Source organism: Gymnoscopelus braueri (genome assembly GCF_963280865.1).
Source record: "Gymnoscopelus braueri genome assembly, chromosome: 14".
Lineage (NCBI taxonomy): Eukaryota > Metazoa > Chordata > Actinopteri > Myctophiformes > Myctophidae > Gymnoscopelus > Gymnoscopelus braueri.
Genome location: NC_137619.1, coordinates 2,230,530 through 2,251,912, shown reverse-complemented (window position 1 = coordinate 2,251,912; position 21,383 = coordinate 2,230,530). Strand labels below are relative to the sequence as shown.

Genomic DNA, 21,383 nt, shown 5'->3' with positions numbered 1-21,383 from the left:
AACACTGTTATTATCATATATGAGCTGGAAAACACAATGTGGCCAAAGTATCCAGATCTATGATCAATAAGCTCAAAGCAATAGGTTTTGATGATACGTCGGTGAGCTGGATGAGATCCTACCTGGAAGGGAGGGAGCAAGTGGTGGAAGTAAACGGCACCCAGTCCCCTCCCCTCCCAGTGACTTGTGGTGTTCCGCAAGGAAGTATACTAGGACCTTTACTGTTCCTGATATATGTGAATGATATGTCTTCAGCTTGCAACTGCAAACTGTTCCTGTTCGCAGATGACTCGGCTCTGCTGGTCTCGGACAGGGACAGGCTGCAGGTTGAGAAAACTCTCAGCTCTGAACTCAACAAGATCTGCATCTGGCTCTCTGACAACAAACTATCATTACAACTGGGTAAAACTGAATCCATCCTCTTTGGGTCCAGTTCTAACCTTAGCAAGGCTGAGAGTTTCACGATCAAAGTGGGCGATGACGTTATCACAAGAAAGGAGGAAATTATCTACCTGGGTTCCATCTTGGAGGCAAACCTCTCCGGTAACAAAAACGCCAAAAGAGTGATCAAAAAGGTTAACCAAAGAATACGCTTTTTGTATAGGATTGGACGTCTAGTCAGTAAGAATACTTTGAAGATTCTTGCAGGGGCCCTCATACAAGGTTATTATGATTATGCATGCACTTCATGGTATCACAACACCTCCAAGGCCTTAAAAACAATGCTCCAAACATCCCAAAACAAACTAGTAAGGCTACTTCTTGGCCTCAATCACAAAACCCATCTAACCCCTGCTCATTTTGCTAGGATTAGATGGCTTAGGGTTGAGGACAGAGTACAACAACTTGCTATGGGCCTGGTCTTCAAGATACACTACAACATTGGGATCCCCCTGTATTTGTCAAAATACTTCCAAAGTGTTAATGAAGTCCACGATCATAACACCAGAGGCAGCTCCACAAATCATGTTCAACCCAGATTTGGCTCAACAAAGGGAATGAACTCGTTCTCATGCTATTCATCAAAAATGTGGAATGCCCTACCAAAAGGAGTAAAAAACCCTACTCACTTTCAAAACTGCCCTAAAGATACACCTTCAGGAGGCTGCAATTCGAAAATGGCCCCTGTCTTAACCTACCCCCACACACACACACACACACACACACACACACACACACACACACACACACACACACACACACACACACACACACACACACACACACACACACACACACACACACACACACACACACACACACACAATTTGAGTGGCAGGTAATAATAATAATACTAATAGCTTGAATTAATATATAGCCTTTCATAAACCCAAGGACGCTTTACATCAAAAATAATGAACAACTAACAGGCAAACTAACTAACAAACACAACAACAAACAACTATATGCCATAAGCCTGAGAGAATGATAATGATAATGAATTTATTTATATAGCGCTTTTCCAAACAAGATTACAAAGTGCTTTACATATAAAAGAGCAGCATCTGTAATAACCACACAGGTTAAAACAACATACATAAAAGCAACACATAGAATCAATAGGTCACATGATTACAACAATTAACAAAGAAGAAAGAGCAATTAAAAACTGATAATATGAAACCCGAAAGCACAAGGCAAAACAGCTAAGAAAAGGCCTTAACATAAAGGTAGGTTTTAGAAGTGATTTAAAAGAAGACACAGATCTTGCTAGCCTCAGCTCTATGGGCAGGGCATTCCAAAGCGTGGGCGCCCGGAATGCGAAAGCCCGATCGCCCCGGGTGACGAAATTAGACGTAGGGACTGTAAGGAGAGCCTTACCCGTGGATCTAAGGCGGCGCCCATGTTCATAGGGGGCCAGCAAGTCTTTGATGTATCTGGGGGCCAGTCCCTGCCAGGCTTTAAAAGTTATCAGTAAAATCTTAAAATCTATTCTGAATCTAACAGGTAACCAGTAGAATAGGTGTCTTTTCAAGGCAGCTTTAAAAAAGTCCAGTGTTGGAGCATGGCGAATCCCTATTGGGAGCGAATTCCACAGGGTGGGGGCTGCCACACTGAAGGCTCTGTCCCCGAAGGTTCGCTTGTTTGCGTTGGTGACAGAGAGGAGGTCCAAGTCTGTGGACCGCAGGGTCCATGACAGAGTCGGTTTATGGAGTAGGCTTGAGAGGTACTGTGGAGCGAGGGCGTTTTGACATTTGTAGGTAAGAAGGAGTTTGTAAAGGATGCGGAATTGAACAGGAAGCCAGTGCAGTTGTTTACGGGTAGGGGTGATGTGCTGCCAAGGCTTGGTGCGGGTGAGAACTCTGGCAGCTGAATTTTGGACATACTGGAGCCTATCCAGGTATTTGTTTGGGAGCCCAAACAGGACTCCATTGCAGTAGTCCAGACGGGAGGTTACAAATGCATGAATGAGGGTCTCAGCCACAGAATCGGAGAGTGAGGTACACACACACACACACACATTCTCTCTCACACACACACACACACACACACACACACACACACACACACACACACACACACACACACACACACACACACACACACACACACACACACACACACACACACACACACACACACACAATTTGAGTGGCAGGTAATAATAATAATACTAATAGCTTGAATTAATATATAGCCTTTCATAAACCCAAGGACGCTTTACATCAAAAATAATGAACAACTAACAGGCAAACTAACTAACAAACACAACAACAAACAACTATATGCCATAAGCCTGAGAGAATGATAATGATAATGAATTTATTTATATAGCGCTTTTCCAAACAAGATTACAAAGTGCTTTACATATAAAAGAGCAGCATCTGTAATAACCACACAGGTTAAAACAACATACATAAAAGCAACACATAGAATCAATAGGTCACATGATTACAACAATTAACAAAGAAGAAAGAGCAATTAAAAACTGATAATATGAAACCCGAAAGCACAAGGCAAAACAGCTAAGAAAAGGCCTTAACATAAAGGTAGGTTTTAGAAGTGATTTAAAAGAAGACACAGATCTTGCTAGCCTCAGCTCTATGGGCAGGGCATTCCAAAGCGTGGGCGCCCGGAATGCGAAAGCCCGATCGCCCCGGGTGACGAAATTAGACGTAGGGACTGTAAGGAGAGCCTTACCCGTGGATCTAAGGCGGCGCCCATGTTCATAGGGGGCCAGCAAGTCTTTGATGTATCTGGGGGCCAGTCCCTGCCGGGCTTTAAAAGTTATCAGTAAAATCTTAAAATCTATTCTGAATCTAACAGGTAACCAGTAGAATAGGTGTCTTTTCAAGGCAGCTTTAAAAAAGTCCAGTGTTGGAGCATGGCGAATCCCTATTGGGAGCGAATTCCACAGGGTGGGGGCTGCCACACTGAAGGCTCTGTCCCCGAAGGTTCGCTTGTTTGCGTTGGTGACAGAGAGGAGGTCCAAGTCTGTGGACCGCAGGGTCCATGACAGAGTCGGTTTATGGAGTAGGCTTGAGAGGTACTGTGGAGCGAGGGCGTTTTGACATTTGTAGGTAAGAAGGAGTTTGTAAAGGATGCGGAATTGAACAGGAAGCCAGTGCAGTTGTTTACGGGTAGGGGTGATGTGCTGCCAAGGCTTGGTGCGGGTGAGAACTCTGGCAGCTGAATTTTGGACATACTGGAGCCTATCCAGGTATTTGTTTGGGAGCCCAAACAGGACTCCATTGCAGTAGTCCAGACGGGAGGTTACAAATGCATGAATGAGGGTCTCAGCCACAGAATCGGAGAGTGAGGTACACACACACACACACACACATTCTCTCTCACACACACACACACACACACACACACACACACACACACACACACACACACACACACACACACACACACACACTGAGTGGTAGGTACACCCACACATTCACTCAGAGACTTCTTCATTTTGTGTCCAGGGACACATGAGCACATCATCAACTCTATACATATCATCCACTCAGCAGCACCACAATACATGACATCATACACACCTCATACTGAGGACCACAATGGAAACAAGCTGTACGCTTATCCTTTTGATTATGGTGAGTCAGATGTATGTTATATACATGTTTTATTTCCTGATCAATAAAGATATCAATCAATCAATCAAACAAACAAACAAACAAACAAACAAACAAACAAACAAACAAACAAACAAACAAACAAACAATCAATCAATCAATCAATCAATACCTGCAGAGTACCTGGTTAAACATTGACCAAGCCACAGACTCAGACAGACAGAACAGTAACACGCTCGTGTGAACAACCCTCCACAACAACCCCTCATTCTGAAACTGTCTTTGTTGATGTTCTGATGTCCAGAATGAGAATGTGACTATATTTATTTAGTTTCCCTGGTATGCTGTCTTGTTTTTATTGGATGGAAGTGTATATGGATATTAAGACATGTTTACCATGTCTTAAGCCACGTTTTCACTACAGTGCCAGAACTTTTCCAGCTAAATAATTAGATTTAAAGATAAACAGTGGTGTAAATTAACTAATTACATTTACTCAAGTACTGTACTTAGTAGATTTGAGGTATTTTTTACTTTACTAGAGTATTTCCAATTTCCAGTACTTTTACTTCTACTCCACTACATCTCAGAGGAAAATACTTAAAGTACCAAAAGTAAAAGTACTTATTGTGCAGAATGTCCCATTTCAAGGCCGTCAACTGTATAGAAATCTTTTGAAAATAGCCGATCTACAAGCTCACAATGCGTCGCATTAGGACACATTAACACATTGACTGCCAAGGGGTTTTCTAGAACAGGCTTTCCCACTGCCAAGGTTTTTGACCATTCTGACTTATTTTTGAGGGCCCACAGAAGATTTTGTATTAGGACTATGAAAACATAGAATATCTCAAAAGAAAGCTTAGAATCTCTTCTTTCATCTGAAAAAAAAGTTGATACCATGCTCCGTTTTTTAGCTAGAGGAGTTTGAATACAGCTTGGTTTTCACCAAAAAGAGGCCTTTTTCTTCAGAAGCTGAGATATGAGCGTTTTAGTAAATGACACACTGGCATAACTTGATTTCAAAAGTGTTTGACATTTATTTTGCGCCTTCATTGACATCAGTCATGTAAACAATACTTGTTTATAAAAAAAAAAATCAAAAAAAAAAAAAAAAATCAGCTCAATTCAAACAACATTTTTCACTTTTTTTTTTCAAATAAAGAATAATAATTCCAAATTCAAAGTGCAACACATAGGTCATTGAGAGCTTCCTTTTCCAAACTTTTTGCAACAGTCAAAATCTCAAGCTACAGTACATTCATAGCAACAAATAGCAGATCTACAAGCTTGCCTTTTTTCCTTTATGCCATTTATGACAATTTGTTCAACATCAAAACATTGGTGCAATTAGTGCAAAATATATAAATAAAAAGTCTAGACAACAGTGTTGTGCATACTAGGCAGTGTGTAGAGGTAGGTTGAACAAAGAAGCAGCCGTTCCACTGTAAAGAACAAAGTGCAAGTCATTTCAAACTAAATGTAACTACATAAAATAATAATAATTCCAAGTTCAAAGTGCAACACATAGGTCATCGAGAGCTTCCTTTTCCAAACATACTACATTCATAGCAACAAATAGCAGATCTATAGTTTGCCTTTTTTCTTTATGCCATTTATGACAATTTGTGAATCTCTAGGGAGTTCAACAACAAAAAAGTTCAATAAAAAAATTGGTGCAATTAGTGCAAAATAAATAAATAAAAAGTCTAAACAGTGTTGTGCATACGGCAGTGTGTAGAGGTAGGTTGAACAAAGTAGCAGCCGTTTCACTGTAAAGCACAAAGTGCAAGTCATTTCAAACTAAATGTAACTACATAAAATCAAAATAAATAATAATCATTCAAATCAATACATTGGTGCAATTAGTGCAAATAAACAAAAATAAAGTTCTTCAGCGTGCGTCTACCCTTTTCCTACCCTGAAACCAAATGGACCCGTAAACTAATACTTATCTACGTTGTGGTAACGCCATGTACATTCTCCTTCGTGCAAGGGCACAAGACAGGACTTGCACTCATACCTTGTCTCGCTCCGGTGGTTCTTTTCCTCCCCTCGCTTCTTCTTTATCTTTGGATCTTTGGATCGGGCACAGACCCTGCAAACCCTTTGTGTGTACTTCTTAGTAGTACTTGGGAATCTGATGAGTAGGTGATCTTTACTTCTGCCTAACAGCCTGGACGGAGGGTCAATCAATGGTGGCCTTGGGTGGGGAGCATGTGGGACATTTGGTTTGCCGGGGCGATCCCCAGGAGGCGGGGCCTCACTCCTACCCTCCTGAGGATCGGCGTCACCCTCTTCCTCTGCCCCTTCCTCAGGAGGCGGGGCCTCATTCCTACCCTCCTGAGGAAGGTCTTCACCCTCTTCCTCGGCCCCTTCCTCAGGAGGCGGGGCCTCATTCCTACCCTCCTGAGGAGGGGCCACTCCCCCACGGCGGCCGAGGGAGGTCCAGGACTTCACTACTTTCACGATGAAGGAGAAGAAGTCTTGAATGCCGCCTGGGTTTCTGGCCTTGTAGATTGTGAAGGCGTTGAACATCGATATCTGGAGCAGGTAAAAAAAGAACTTCTTCGTCCACTTCTTGGTTTTCCTGGTGCACATATAATAGCTGAGGTTTTGGTCCATCTTGTCGACCCCGTTCATGAATTTGTTGTATTCAGCAACACACACTGGCCTCATTTCGGTCACCCTCTTCCTCTTCCGTTTCTCATTCGAGGCCACGGGCCGCATCTCGTCAGGGTGCAAGATGGAGATCATGGTGACAATCTTTGTTTTCTTGGGTCGCCATGCCACTACCATCACGCCCTCGTGATGGAGTGACATGGACGACCCAAGTGGCAGCTTCGCATTGGTCACCTCGGCGATGGCTGGTGGCTGCCCTTGTTTCTTACGGAGAGTCCCGCAGACGTAGGTCGCCTTCTTCAGGAGCATAAGGGACGTCTTCACTGAATTATACAGGTTGTCCATGTATAGCCTATATCCTAAACCTGCTAAATCACCTAGTAGGTTGGTTATTGTGTCAGGTAGGGAGGTCTTCACGCCACAGTACGGCTGCATGTTGTGGACGTAGCCGGTTGCAGACTCGCACAATATGTATGACTTGATTCCATACCTGATTGGCTTTTGTGGGGCATAGACTTTGAAGGCCAGGCGTCCACGCCACAACAGCATGCCCTCATCAATACTGATGTCCTCGCTCGGCAGATTTTCTGGAAGTTGGCCAGCAAGGACTGCAGCACTGGGCGGATTCTCCAGAGGTTGTCTTTAGGGTCAAGGCGGGGCATGGTGTTGTCGATGAAGTGCAGGGCACTCAAGATGAGCTGGAACCTGTTCCGCGACATGATCTTGCCGAAGACGGGTGCCGACAGGTACTCGTCAGTGGACCAGTACATCTCGAGTTCCGGCTTTGGGTTGACTCCAGTGAGAAGAAAGAGCCCTAGAAAGATCTTGAGCTCCTCTACAGTGAGATCATGATCTTTCCAGGACTTTGCTCTGGCATACTGCAGTTCACTGGGCGGCTGCTGTTTGTGATACAGGTTCGTCTGGACGCAGATCTCCAGCAGGATCTCATCCGACACCAGCAGCTCAAAGAAGTCCACAGGGTCATCAGACTGCAGATCAGCAGCCTCATTCTGTGGACCCGGAGTCCCGGCTGAGAAGGGGATGTCCCGAGGACACCAGCCTGTGGCATGCCACACAGGGGGAGGACCCTTGCCCTTTCGAGGCCTGCCACCACCCGGGAGGACCCTTGCCCTTTCGAGGCCTGCCACCACCTGTGAATTATAGAAATAGATAATTACCATAAAATACATTTGTTTTGACACACACACACACACACACACACACACACACACACACACACACACACACACACACACACACACACACACACACACACACACACACACACACACACACACACACACACACACACACACACACACACACACACCTCGACTAGGACCAGCAGATTCTCCTACACTCATGTCGCCCTCGATCTCATCCCCAGCTGGCCCTGCAATAACACATCAATTCAGGCATTTAGCAAAGCATTTATCATCATCATATAGATCACATGAATGCATATATATACAGAATAAATACATATGAGAGAATACATTGCCCTGTGGGGATTTAGCATTTTTTGTTCCAGTGATAATAATTCTTACCTCTACAACCACCGCCATCAGCTCCAACCGCTCCCTCCAACTCCTCCACAGCCACCTCAGCCTGTAACCCTAGAATAACATAAAATATACTTTTATAAATATTATGTGCATCTTTAGCAAATCATTTATCATCATCATATAGATCACATGAATGCATATATATATAGAATAAATACATATGAGAGAATACATTTACATTGCCCTGTGGGGATTTAGCATTTTTTGTTCCAGTGATAATAATTCTTACCTCTACAACCACCGCCATCAGCTCCAACCGCTCCCTCCAACTCCTCCACAGCCACCTCAGCCTGTAACCCTAGAATAACATAAAATATACTTTTATAAATATTATGTGCATCTTTAGCAAATCATTTATCATCATCATATAGACCACATGCCACATATATACACACTGAATAAATAAATATGAGATGTAAATAAATATACATTTACCATTGCCCTGGTTTTAGCATTTTTTTTATTCCTGTGATATGATTGTGACATCTCACTCACCTCCACCATGTCCACCTCCATCCATTGGCTCCAAAGCCTCACCAGTGTCAGAATCTAGAATACAATTTCAAATACTTTGGGTGAATATTACGCATTTAGCAAACACTCTTATCCAGACAGAGCTACTTACAATAGGCACATATGAGATCAAATAGTAACTACATTACTGTCATAGTGGAATTACAAAGGCAATGTTTCAAATGCTTTGTGGACATGACCTGATCGTGACCTGATCATCAACTTGCATGATGATCAGGTCATAATCAGGTCATGGATGTCACAATAAAAGACATCAAAGGCTTCAGTTCAGGTCAGAACAACAACATCAACAAAAAACTTTGATCCAACAGGATTTTTGTTGTTGTTATTGTGGCCTGACCTGAACGGACACTCTGATGTATTTTATATTATGACAGCCATCATGTGCAGAGGGAGGGAGGGAGCAGTGCACCTGGCATTTTCACAAAGCATAATAAAATGAGCAGATCTACAAGCTCACAAGCTTGTATATCTGCTATTTTTAGGTGTTCTTTTTACACAATAAATCAATAGAGGCTAAACATTGTCATCATCTGATAGATAGATGCATATATAGATCGCGTTGCGAGGCGTTGTACGAGGCTTGCTCCGTTGTGGTCGCGAACCACATGTTGAGAACCACAGGTACAGAGCCTAAAAGGGCCTGTCGTTTTTTTAAGTTGCCAGATTGTGGGAGTGTAATAAGCAAACAGGTCTATTAAAACGAGCCCAAAAGAAGCGACAAGCCGAGTATAGGCATGAGCACTTCAAACCTATCTGAAAATAGCCGATCTACAAGCTCACAAGCTTGTAGATCTGCTATTTTTAGGTGTTCTTTTTACACAATAAATCAATAAGAGCCTAAACATTGTCATCATCTGATAGATAGATGCATATATAGATCGCGTTGCGAGGCGTTGTACGAGGCTCGCTCCGTTGTGGTCGCGAACCACATGTTGAGAACCACAGGTACAGAGCCTAAAAGGGCCTTTCGTTTTGCGTTGCCAGATTGTGGAAGACTAATAAGCAACCAGGTCTATGAAAAACACGATCAAATCAACTAGTAACGAATACAAATCGATCAAATCAAGTAGTAACAGATAAAACTATAAAAAATGTATGCTTACCACTGGAAAAAGAACAATGGCCCCCACGGTCCAGACGGCTCTCACCCGTCGGTAGCCAAACGGAGCCCCCAGAGGCACCACTGGAGTCACTGTCGGTATTCTCAGAATCGGAATCCTCAGAATCCGACGCGAACCCGATCTCACTCTCTGTGTCACTGATGTCCCACTCGGGACCATGAACCCCAACAACAGGCACAACAGGCACGGTGACGGTGGCGACTCGAACAACAGGCACGGTGACGGTGGCGATCCGTGCACTCCGACGGACGGGCGGAACCTCGCGGTCCTGGGTGTCGTCAGGTCCGACAATCAGACCTGGCTGGAGGTCCACAGGCGGAACCTTGCGGTCCTTGGTGTCGTCAGGTCCGACAATCACACCTGGCTGGAGGTCCACAGGCGGAACCTTGCGGTCCTTGGTGTCGTCAGGTCCGACACTCGGACCTGGCTGGAGGTCCACAGGTGGAACCAGACGAGCTTCCTTCTGTGGAGGTGCTCCACCAGGAGCCACCAAGAACCGGTCCATGGTGGACTGTTGCCCAGATCCTGAGGTGTTTTTGCGCTTGCGTGTGCGCTTCCCTAACATAGCTATCCTCTCACCGTAGCTACACTATAAATAAATATAAACTTTCTCCTCTCTATTACCACCTATTTTTCTCCTATACTCTCCCTATATCGCCGATCAACTCTCCTACTATACTCCTATTACTTCCACCAATTATTTACCTCCACACCCTCTCTATCTATAAATATATATATATATATATAAAACTCACTGGGATTTATATATATGTCACAGGGTGAATGGAGAACCAGGTAGATTGAAGCCAGAGCGCTCGTTTTTAGGCACGGGGCTTCGGGGCGAGGCGGGGCTTTTCGAGATAGGGTTTATTAGCGAGGCTCGCGAGGAGGAGGAGGAGAAGGAGGACGCGGCGCTGCGAGGCGGGGGTTTATTACGTGAGGCTCGCGAGGAGGAGCTCCTCCTCGCGAAATAAACCGTCCTGAGGAGGAGAAGGAGGACGGTTTATTTCGCGAGGAGGAGCTCCTCCTCGCGAAATAAACCGTCCTCCTTCTCCTCCGAGGAGGAGGAGAAGGAGAACGCAGAGAGGCGGGGCTTTGATGTGCCGACGCGGACCTGTCTTTTGTTGTTCCCCCCCACATAGCAACCAGGAAGCTACGCTAGGGGAACGCTGAACACGCGTGCACAGGCACACGCTTGTCCACGACGGAGGCGCGCCGACTTAGTGGAGCTTGAGGCCGAGGAAGCGCGCCCTCGCGCCTCCAGGCGCGAGTGCCCGCGCTGACCGGCCGATGCTCTACTAGTCGACTCAGCGCCGTTTGAGTTGTAAACCGATAGGGACAGAATAGTTCTTTTCATGGATCACTGTGTGTGTGTGTGTGTGTGTGTGTGTGTGTGTGTGTGTGTGTCAGGGAGAAAGTAAAACAAAAGCCAGAACACAATAAAAGTATCTTAACAGTCCTGCTTTCAATAAACCAAAAAAAAGCATGAGCGCGTGCGCGTGTGTGTGCGCTTGTGTGTGTGTGTGTGTGTGTGTGTGTGTGTGTGTGTGTGGTCGCAGCCATATATGTTTGTGCACAAGCCTGGCTTGTGGCTCCCTCTAGTGTTGCTTCTACAGAATTGCTGGGTGGGTGGTAAAAACGAACGCGCCTTCTTCAATCTACCTGGTTCTCCATTCACCCTGTAACATATATATCACTCACACTATGTAAATATCTGACTCACACACTACACACTACAATAATCACTACAATAATCACTCACACAAACTAACAATTCACTCAGATCACACTCGTTCACTCACCGTTTCACACAAATTCACACAATCAAACTCACCCGTTCACTCACTCCGTCTCAATCTCGCAACTCTACTACTACTACTACTACTACTACTACTACTACTACTACTACTACTACTACTACTACTACTACTACTACTACTACTACTACTACTACTACTACTACTACTACTACTACTAACGAACTATCTATCTATCTATCTGTCTGTCTCTATCTCTCTGTCTGTCTCTCCGTATCGATCGGCTCTGAATATAATCTGGTTTGGAAAAGCAACGGGGCCGCGCGTCTCGCTTTTGAAGCATTTGTTTTGGTCATGTGACCGATCACGCTCGCGTTTCTCTCTGTGTGTGTGTGTGTGTGTGTGTGTGTGTGTGTGTGTGTGTGCGTGTGTGTGCGTGTGTGTGTGCGCGAGCACACCTGCGCAGGACCCTGTTTGTTTTATAAACAACAATGGTGGCGACGATCACATCAAAGCTGTTGGGGTAAAGTGCGCGTGGAATGCTTACAGTCTGTCCTGCCTGTGGTGTGTGTGTGGAACAAGTCGTCGCCCGCGCACCTGTGCACATACGCGCACGATGTATTGCCTCAGATCTCACCGACATATCTGTGTAAACATTAGGTTTAGGCAGGAGGTCAGGAGAAGTTCATCCCCTCCCCCGCGAGTGTGCACGTACGACCACGCGCGCGCACGCTCGCCCCAAGCGCGCGCACGCTCGCCCCGCCTGCACTCACTCCCACTGATCACACTCACAGTCAGTGAGGGCTGTGATGCAGCCAGGCAGAGAGAGAGAGGCTGCTCGCTCGATCACACTTTTGGTTTGAAACAAACAGATTGGCGGACCCCCTGACATTATGCAGCTTTAGTGCTTTTTATAACAGGTTTTATGTGATCATGTGATTGGATCACGAGATTTTTCAACTTCTATGTGGTCTAGATTGATGATATTTTGTGACGATGTGCCTGAGGGGGTAAACTAACGTGGACCACTAAAAAGACCATTAGCCCGTAGGCTACGGGATCGGCGCTTAACGGTTGGATTTATCGGCCCGTAGAACTACGGGCCCGGCGGTCAATGTGTTAATGTATGTTTTGTAATAATAATCAAAATCTACAAAGTAACTAGTAAGTAAAGTTTTCAAATAAATGTAGTGGAGTAGAAGTAAAAGTATTGGACATTGGAAATACTCAAGTAAAGTACAAATACCTCAACATTGTACTTAAGTAAATGTACTTAGTTACTTTCCACCACTGCTTGGTTGTGCTCAAGTAACTTACAGTAGTTACATACGGCTAACTTAGTTATGTACGGACATTGGGAAATGTTCAATACATCCCCCAGGGCTCTATACTAGTCCACTATTATTTCCCTCTACATCAAATCTCTTTGCCAAAAAATATCAGATCTAAAAGCTCACAACACGTCACATAGCGCCACGTTGTGAACATTAGGAAAGAGTTACAATTAGTGTCTCCTCAGCAGATTAACTTTAAACTGTGACCGTTTTAGTACGTCCAGTTTTAATGTTAATATGTTCAAAATAAAACAGCATAACAGCAAATAATCATTGCTTTCTATTTAATAACAGTTGTGCTACTTTATTTCATTTGGTTTAACCCTTTACAGATCAGTGGGGATACATGGCTTCTATTCCTCTTCCCTTGGATGTAAAGTTGCTTTTACAGAAGTTGATACATTATTCAGTTAATTTATTTGGAAAGAAACCCAGAGTCAGCCATCAGAACGTATCATTATGTTGTTCGTGGCCCTCAATGGCGTCTACACAAGAATGCTTCGAATGGCCCTAGGTGTCACATGGACGGACCACATCAGAAACATGGTCCTCTATGGGAACCTACCACGGGTCACAGACAAGGTGAGAGAGAGAAGGATGAGGCTGGCAGGGCACTGCGTCAGACACCCAGAACTGACACTATGGGAGTCAACCCAGGACAAAACCAGGAGAGGAAAGAGGTGCATCACCTACTTAGACGCACTGCGGGTGACAGCTTAGCTAACAACACTGTAGAGCTCCAGACCCTGATGCTAGACAGGAAAGTGATTCCAGAGTTGGTTTTCTCTCTTTTTTTTGGCACAAACATGGGGACACACTCGTTCTACTGCTATGTCACCAAAATGCCCTTCCAGCAATCATCAAAAAGTGTAACTCCTTACCCTCCTTCAACATTCAAAGAGCACCTGTCTACCACTGATAACTGGACCTAGGAAAGTCTCCTAAGTCTGACCCGCCCCATCCTCAACTGTTTTACTCTTTACATACTTTTGTACATATTCGTAGTTTAACCACAAGAAGGTCCCCCCATGTTTATTTTAATATGACTTGTACATAGTATATTATTGTATGTCTTTAAATGTCTTGATGAATTGAATACCCAGGACCATAATGGAAACAAGCCCTTAGTGCTTATTGTGTCATCCTTTCAACTTCTGTTAATAAGGATTTCAATCAATCAATTAAAATTAAATCAATTACTCCTGCAGTTTCATTTGAGTAGGTAAGCTTTCCCATGTGGATTACATTGATCAACATCAAAATTATTCTCCAAACTCAAATGAAGTAATTAACATAAATTAACACTAAAGTAAAATATTACACTTGTCCACTCTGTCCTCTATACCTGCATCCACTGAACATCCTTCTGTTCTAATTACCTTTGATGTCTGTCTTCAAGGCCTCCATGTTGTTCTGAAGGTCTTGGACAAGAAGGCAGTTCAGAAGACAAGAAGGACAGAACACATTTTAAAAGGAATATATGTCAGTGAAGTTGCTTTCTTGCCTTAAGGCTGCAGCCAACTATACAAAGAACAATGATGTGTTCTGTATGGACACCTCAGTACAAATCTACATGGGGAATTAAATAATACATTAAGAGGCTTGAGATGAGTATCTGTGGTGTTCTGTTAGACAATATCAGCATAATCTACAATGGGAAGTAATACCTCAGCAATTATAATTTTCCTCACTTCAAAGGAGAAGCAGTTCATTGAAGGATAAAGTTAGAACATTTAGTTCTTTAAACATGAAGTTATAATACCTGCATTGTGTCTCTCAGTGGCGTTGAGCCTCATTTCTAGGGTGGACAGCTGATCAAGGAGGGCTGAAATCATCCCAGCATTAGCATTAAATCAATCATAAATACTCAGTTTACATTTAAACATAACTTAGATTTGAGTGGTTAATTTATTTGACAAAATCTTTAAGCTTTCCCTGGTCAATTAGGCGGATAAAATATAAACTGCATTTAAAAAAAACCCATCTATTTCGAATATAATATAATGTTTAAATTACCTTCCTCCATCTTGGTCTGACTGGCGCTCACCTTCACAAACACTGCAGAGAAATATCACATAAAAAGTTATGTTAAACTGTAAAACGTAAAGGAGAAAAAAACATCTCAGCCTTTAGTTGTACAAGTTGAACTCCGAAACCTTAGCCTGGCTTCGGCCCCTGAATCGGTAGCCACGCCCATTTAAAACAATATGTTCTGAGTTACCAAAATCTAGCTTTTACATTTTTAATTGGTTTTCTCTCAACTAACATAATAGTACATAATAGTCCAGTCGTCTACTTGTAATAAATACATGGATTTATGTTGTAAAAACATACAGGTCTGACTCCAATCAGTGTTGTTTGTTTCAAGAGGTGTACAAGCCCTCAAAGTGTCTTATCCGCAACGTATTGTGGGCTTGTATGTCTGCCATGTTCACAGCGTGACACCGTCGTATGACAGCATAAATCAGACAGCACACCGCTGCCTGCCTGCCTGTGAATGGAATGGATCAATCTACTTCAACAATGTGAGGGGGAAATACCAGTGCAGCGGCCCCTCCCACTTTGGTCTAGTCCTATTTTCTGCTTAGATCTAATTGGCTCACAGGCTCAGTTCCACTTTACTTTTGTTTCGGTAAGGAACATTGGTACAGAAGTTAGTATCACCTGGGTCAAAAAATGTTGTTTTCAGACACAGAAAATTAATATGTGTCAAGATATCTAGACTACCTACTGTAGATAGCATACAGTACATGAGGTTAGACTATACAAATCTGAACTAAGGGGACGTGAATTTCAGGGAATTCAAATCCACCATCTTGGATTTACGGTCCCAAATTAAACAGGAAATTGAATGCTATTGGGTAGCAGTGGAGCGAGGGTGGGTCTACCCCCGTCTACCCCCCCCCCCTACACACAAACACACACACACACACACACACACACACACACACACACACACACACACACACACTGCATGTGATTGGTGAATACTTACAGTGAACTCCAACCGTGATTCCAGCCAATAGGAGGAGACCTAGCAGACCCACAACGACCACAGGAAGCCTGGAGCTGCACTTCCTCTCTGGAGACACTGAAGTGACTGTGGACACCAAACAAAGTGTAGCAGTAAGCTCTGTGTGTGTGTGAGTGTGAGTGTGAGTGCGTGCGTGCGTGCGTGCGTGCGTGCGTGCGTGCGTGTGTGCGTGCGTGCGTGCGTGCGTGCGTGCGTGCGTGCGTGCGTGCGTGCGTCAAGTTGCATGGAAGGCTTTCTCTGAAAGTAAACAAACATTGTTTTTTACAATAAGATAATGGGGGTCCTGCTTTATCACTCTCTCAGCTAAGGGGTCCTTGGCCTGAAAAACGTTGAAGACCCCTGCTCTATTCTGTACCAACAAGTGCAGCTTTCCTTTCCTTTTTATTTTTTACTTTTATTTATTTAGCATTTTTCAGCACATTAGACAAAGAGCATCATTTCATCATATAATTTTTGGGTTTTTCCCCCACATCCCCCCTCCCCCATAACTGGTTAGTGTCCATACAGACAAAGCGAAGTAAAAAAGTAAACAGACATATACAAAAATTAAGCACACATCACAACATGATTAATTGTTGGAAAATAAATACATAATAGTAATACTAAATAATAATAATAATAATACAAATGAAAAAAGACCCCCCCCCCCCCCCTCTCTCTTCTTCAATCCTGATTTCAAAGCCTAATTGCAGCCGGTTGCAGACACAGTCCAGGAGTGCAGCTTTCCTGCTCCTTTTAGAAAACAATGTGTTTGTCAGATACTGCATGCCCCCGCCATTTTTTCCCTCAAACGAACCACAATGGAAACGAGCTTTCTTGTGTCTATACTATGTTCTATCTTGTATGCACATGTATTCACTTGTTCATGTCATTTGGTGAATAAAAAGTTTAAATCAATCATATAATTTCACATTTAATGCTATGTATGGATGGTTTTAATAACATATCTCACCAGACTGCAGTATCTAGATGGTCTATCATGTCCATTACACATGGTGCAAAGTGAACAATACTAGTCAATTCTACTTTTCTTTATGAACTCCTTTTCCTTGCTCCAGTGTTTGCTAAATGAATACTAGCCAATGCGCTGGCTGCCAGCTGATATTCTAATCTATACCAATGAAACGGGAGATTTAACAATACATGTAAATATAAACCAATAACCAATGACACTGTAATCACTCTCTCAAAAGCCGGACAATTATGCGTCCGGCCAGAGGGTGCGCCGGACGGAGGACAGCTGGGTCTAAAACCGGACGAATGGCCACCCTAATTAACCTGTATTCACTTGTTCATGCCATTTGGTAAATAAAGTTTCAATCAATCAATCAATCTCATCGTCAGTCTGTCTGAATGTCGCACTGACAAACCAGACCAATACATTCTAAAGTACTCTGATGATACAGTCTTGATTTCTCTTTTGGATAGTTCCAGTGATCCTGGACTGCACCAACACAGAGTAAATAAGGTGGTGGAGTGGAGTGATAACAACGCTCTTATCATTAACACAAAAAAGACAGAAGAGATTGTTTTTGGTGCTCCACTAGAGATACACAGATCCCCCATTACTATTCATAGTGAACAGATCAACCAGGTATGTTCGTATACATACCTAGGAGTAGTAATAGACCACCTTTTGTCATGGAAAGACCAGATTGAATCAGTGGGTAAGAAGACAAAACAAAGAGTCTATTTCCTTCGCCGTCTGAGATCTTTTGGTGCTAGTAGACAGATTCTTCTTTTGTTTTTCACTTCTGTTATTATGAGTGTTCTGCAGTACTGTAGTACCACCTGGTACGGATGTCTGTCTGTAGCTTTAAAATCACAACTGCTGCAGCAAGTGAACATTTGTTCAAAGATTGTTGGACAACCACTTCAGAGGCTCTATACATCTACGTATAATAACAGTATGATAAGGTTGGCAAGGAATATCACTTCAAACACAAGCCATGCTTTGTATGGAGAATATAAGTTGCTGCCTTCAGGAAGGAGATACGGTGTTCCTACATACAATTAAGTCAAACTGAAGAGGTCCTTTGGCCATCAGACGACATTGAGGCTTAATCAGGAGTTATAAGCCAGGGGTAGGCTGAGTGGTGGACATTGCTCTTGTCTTTGCATGTCTTTATGTATGTATTTTGTTGTTTTCTTGTGTCATGTCAAATGTGTGTACTGTTATATGTTGCATACATGGCTGTTGGGTCGCAAGACAAATTTCAGTGCAAACTGACAATAAAGTATTATCGTATCGTCACATTTAATGCTATACGGTTTCAATAACATATCTTACCAGACTGCAGTATCTATATGGTTTTAATAACATATCTTACCAGACTGCAGTATCTATATGGTTTTAATAACATATCTTACCAGACTGCAGTATCTACATGGTTTTAATAACATATCTTACCAGACTGCAGTATCTATATGGTTTTAATAACATATCTTACCAGACTGCAGTATCTATATGGTTTTAATAACATATCTTACCAGACTGCAGTATCTATATGGTTTTAATAACATATCTTACCAGACTGCAGTATCTTGTGTGGCTGTTGCTCCTGAGATGGAGGGTTGTTCTGGAAATTCTCATAGATCACATCACTTGTCTCTTCCATCTCAATGTTTTCAGAGTGGAAAGCCACAGACATTTCTACCTTTATGACTTAGATTCTAAAGTGATACGGCTCACTTCTTTACCTTAATGACTTAGATTCTAAAGTGATGCGGCTCACTATTTTACCTTAAGACTTAGATTCTAAAGTGATACGGTCCACTTCTTTACCTTAATGACTTAGATTCTAAAGTAATACGGCTCACTTCTTTACCTTAAGACTTAGATTCTAAAGTGATACGGTCCACTTCTTTACCTTAAGACTTAGATTCTAAAGTAATACGGCTCACTTCTTTACCTTAAGACTTGGATTCTAAAGTGATACGGTCCACTTCTTTACACAAACTGGAGAAGAGTGAGGTGTCATCTCTCTTTTATGTATTTTCTTCTGTTCCTCTTTTTCTGGTGCGTTCCTCCCTCACGCTTAGAAACGTGTTTGGTTGTTGTTTTTAGAGCGTCCCTTAATTATTAGTATTAGGGCACGGCACTCTCGGGTCATCTGCAACGTGTGTGGCGAATTTGAACCGTTCTCGAGATTTCAGCTGAAAAAGAAAAAAATGAAAGTTGAGGAATCAACTGAAGTAGACTTTAATATAACTATGGATCATATTAAATGCTGAAAACAAAGTTTAAAAGAGAGTTAAAGAGAGCATATTTATATACTAAAACAGGTTCTCAAACTATGGGTCGGGACCCCAAGTGGGGTCATGGGGAAGGTGTATCATTCCAGTTAAGTCAGTTTTATGTTTTTGAAAACGTTTGCATTGTTATTTGATTTTGGCAACAAATAAATACTGTACTGTATGCTTCCATTTAGAGATGTGTACAGAAACAATTGGTCAGAATGTATTGAGAGGAAAGCTCTGTCCCTTGAGATGCAGCATCTCATTTTAGAGGGGGTCCTATAGGCTACAGATAAATAAAACATTACACACAATAAAAATACACTATACAAACACGTACAGATACAGTTAGTTAGCTTGCTCACCCTCTCCCACCCACAACCCCAGCCCTCAACACATTTTAAACAAAGAAAATGGAGAAACAATACAATGACCTGAATCAAAGTCAGAAATCAACGTCAGTACAAGCAGTTTAAAAACACGAACAGGTTGTTTCTAGATGTGAATATAAGGAAGTCCTGAAAAGGCCAAGAGAGGCAACAGACCTGAGAGAAAGAGGAAGATTGTTCCAGGTAATGGAGCTTTATAGTGGAATGACCTGCGTCCAACTTCAGTAAAAAATAATAATTGAGGAACAACAAAATAGGGATATTGTGTATGTCTTATGTCTAAGTGGATATGGTGATGTACTGTATATGGAACCAGGGACTGTTTCAAATAAAATTACAGAAGTGATATCAGTGAAGTTGCCTTCTTGCCTTAAGGCTGCAGCCAACTAAAGGGCAATGATGTGTTCTGTATGGACACCACAGTCCAAATCTACATGGGGAATTGAATAATACATTAAGAGGCTTGAGATGAGTATCTGTGGCATTCTGATAAACAATATCAGCATAATCTACAATGGGTTATACTTGAGAAATGATTCTCCTCTCTTCAAAGGAGAAGTGGTTAATTGAAGGATAAAGTGAGTGCAACATTTAATTTCTAAACATGAAGTTATAATACCTGCGTTGTGTCTCTCAGTGGCGTCGAGCCTCATTTCACAGCTGAGCAAGGAAGGCTCGCTTCTGTAGCTTTTAAACATAGATAGAGTAAATATTCCTATTCAAATCAAACCATGTGCTTTATTTGTATTTTTCTTAAACATGCTTGATGTCAACTTTGACATTGCACTATAAATCAAGTGTGTGTGTGTGTGTGTGTGTGTGTGTGTGTGTGTGTGTGTGTGTGTGTGTGTGTGTGTGTCTGTCTGTTTCAGCCCAGCCCTGCACATGAACTCTGCAGCCGCACTGAGGCCCCTGCAGGAAAGCATCCCAGCCCAAACATTAACGTAACTAATAATTGGGCAGCGCGACCCGGAAATGACCGCAATAATCCTAAAACGGGCCCACTGGCCCAGCGGCCCTTTGCCCGGTACGCCAAATGGCCAGTCCGCCGCTGGTATTGGCATCAGCATAAAGGGAACCAAAAAAAAGAGAACTTTTACTTTATTTCCCCATATGACACATTAAGGTGTAATACAGTACAGCACAATATGTGCTTCCAGTTCAAATCTTCTGTCGAGGTATAATCAAATGAAGCTATGGGGAAATGCACTTAACAAGGAAGAGAAATGCTACACAATATTGTTATTGTTACACAATAACATTATAGGGGATTTTACACTGTGACCTTGTGACCAAAGACATTTAGTATTATAAGAAACCTTTTTCAGTCAATCCTACTTGTAACAGATTGTAAACAAGCTCCTGCTAGTCTTTTAAAGTCTCCTCTATATGTGTGAACATATCACAGCTCTGACCTTTGAACCTTGTCCCATGCTTGGTCTTTTTGTTGGACCATCGGAGGACCTTGACTTACAAAAGATAAACTTGGACATCAGAGCCTGTTTGCTTTATGAACAAGGTGTGTGATTGTTATGAAATGGAAGAAAACCCCCCCCCGCCCCCTTCAGCAGGTGGATCTGTGAGGTTATGCATTTTCTTAAAATAGAAAAGATAATATACATGACACAAGTTTTCAAAATGCAAAATAGCAGATCTACAAGCTCACACTGCTTTGCGATGAAATGCGTTGTGAGCTTGTAGATCGGTTATTTTAAAATAGCCAAAGTACATATATAGGCAAACCTAACATGGGGCGAGG

The 21,383-nt window shown here is 42.7% G+C and overlaps 1 protein-coding gene across 2 annotated transcripts in view; it reads right to left on the bottom strand.

The window, feature by feature from the left end:
- LOC308100897 (uncharacterized protein) overlaps positions 1–18,850 on the bottom strand; it is a 160,975-nt gene extending 142,125 nt beyond the window's left edge. Inside the window, exons 1-6 of one of the 2 annotated variants that reach the window (XM_080450073.1) lie at positions 18,776–18,823; positions 18,529–18,689; positions 15,960–16,064; positions 14,981–15,022; positions 14,727–14,789; positions 14,344–14,385 (exon numbers count right to left, since the gene is read on the bottom strand). In XM_080450073.1, the coding sequence (XP_080306199.1) occupies positions 14,344–14,385; positions 14,727–14,789; positions 14,981–15,022; positions 15,960–16,064; positions 18,529–18,649 (373 nt within the window). In that variant the 5' untranslated portion in view covers positions 18,650–18,689; positions 18,776–18,823. Of the gene's footprint in view, positions 1–14,343; positions 14,386–14,726; positions 14,790–14,980; positions 15,023–15,959; positions 16,065–18,528 lie in introns of both variants that reach the window. The other variant, XM_080450072.1, reaches the window with a different exon arrangement.
- Between the last annotated feature and the right edge of the window lie 2,533 nt (positions 18,851–21,383).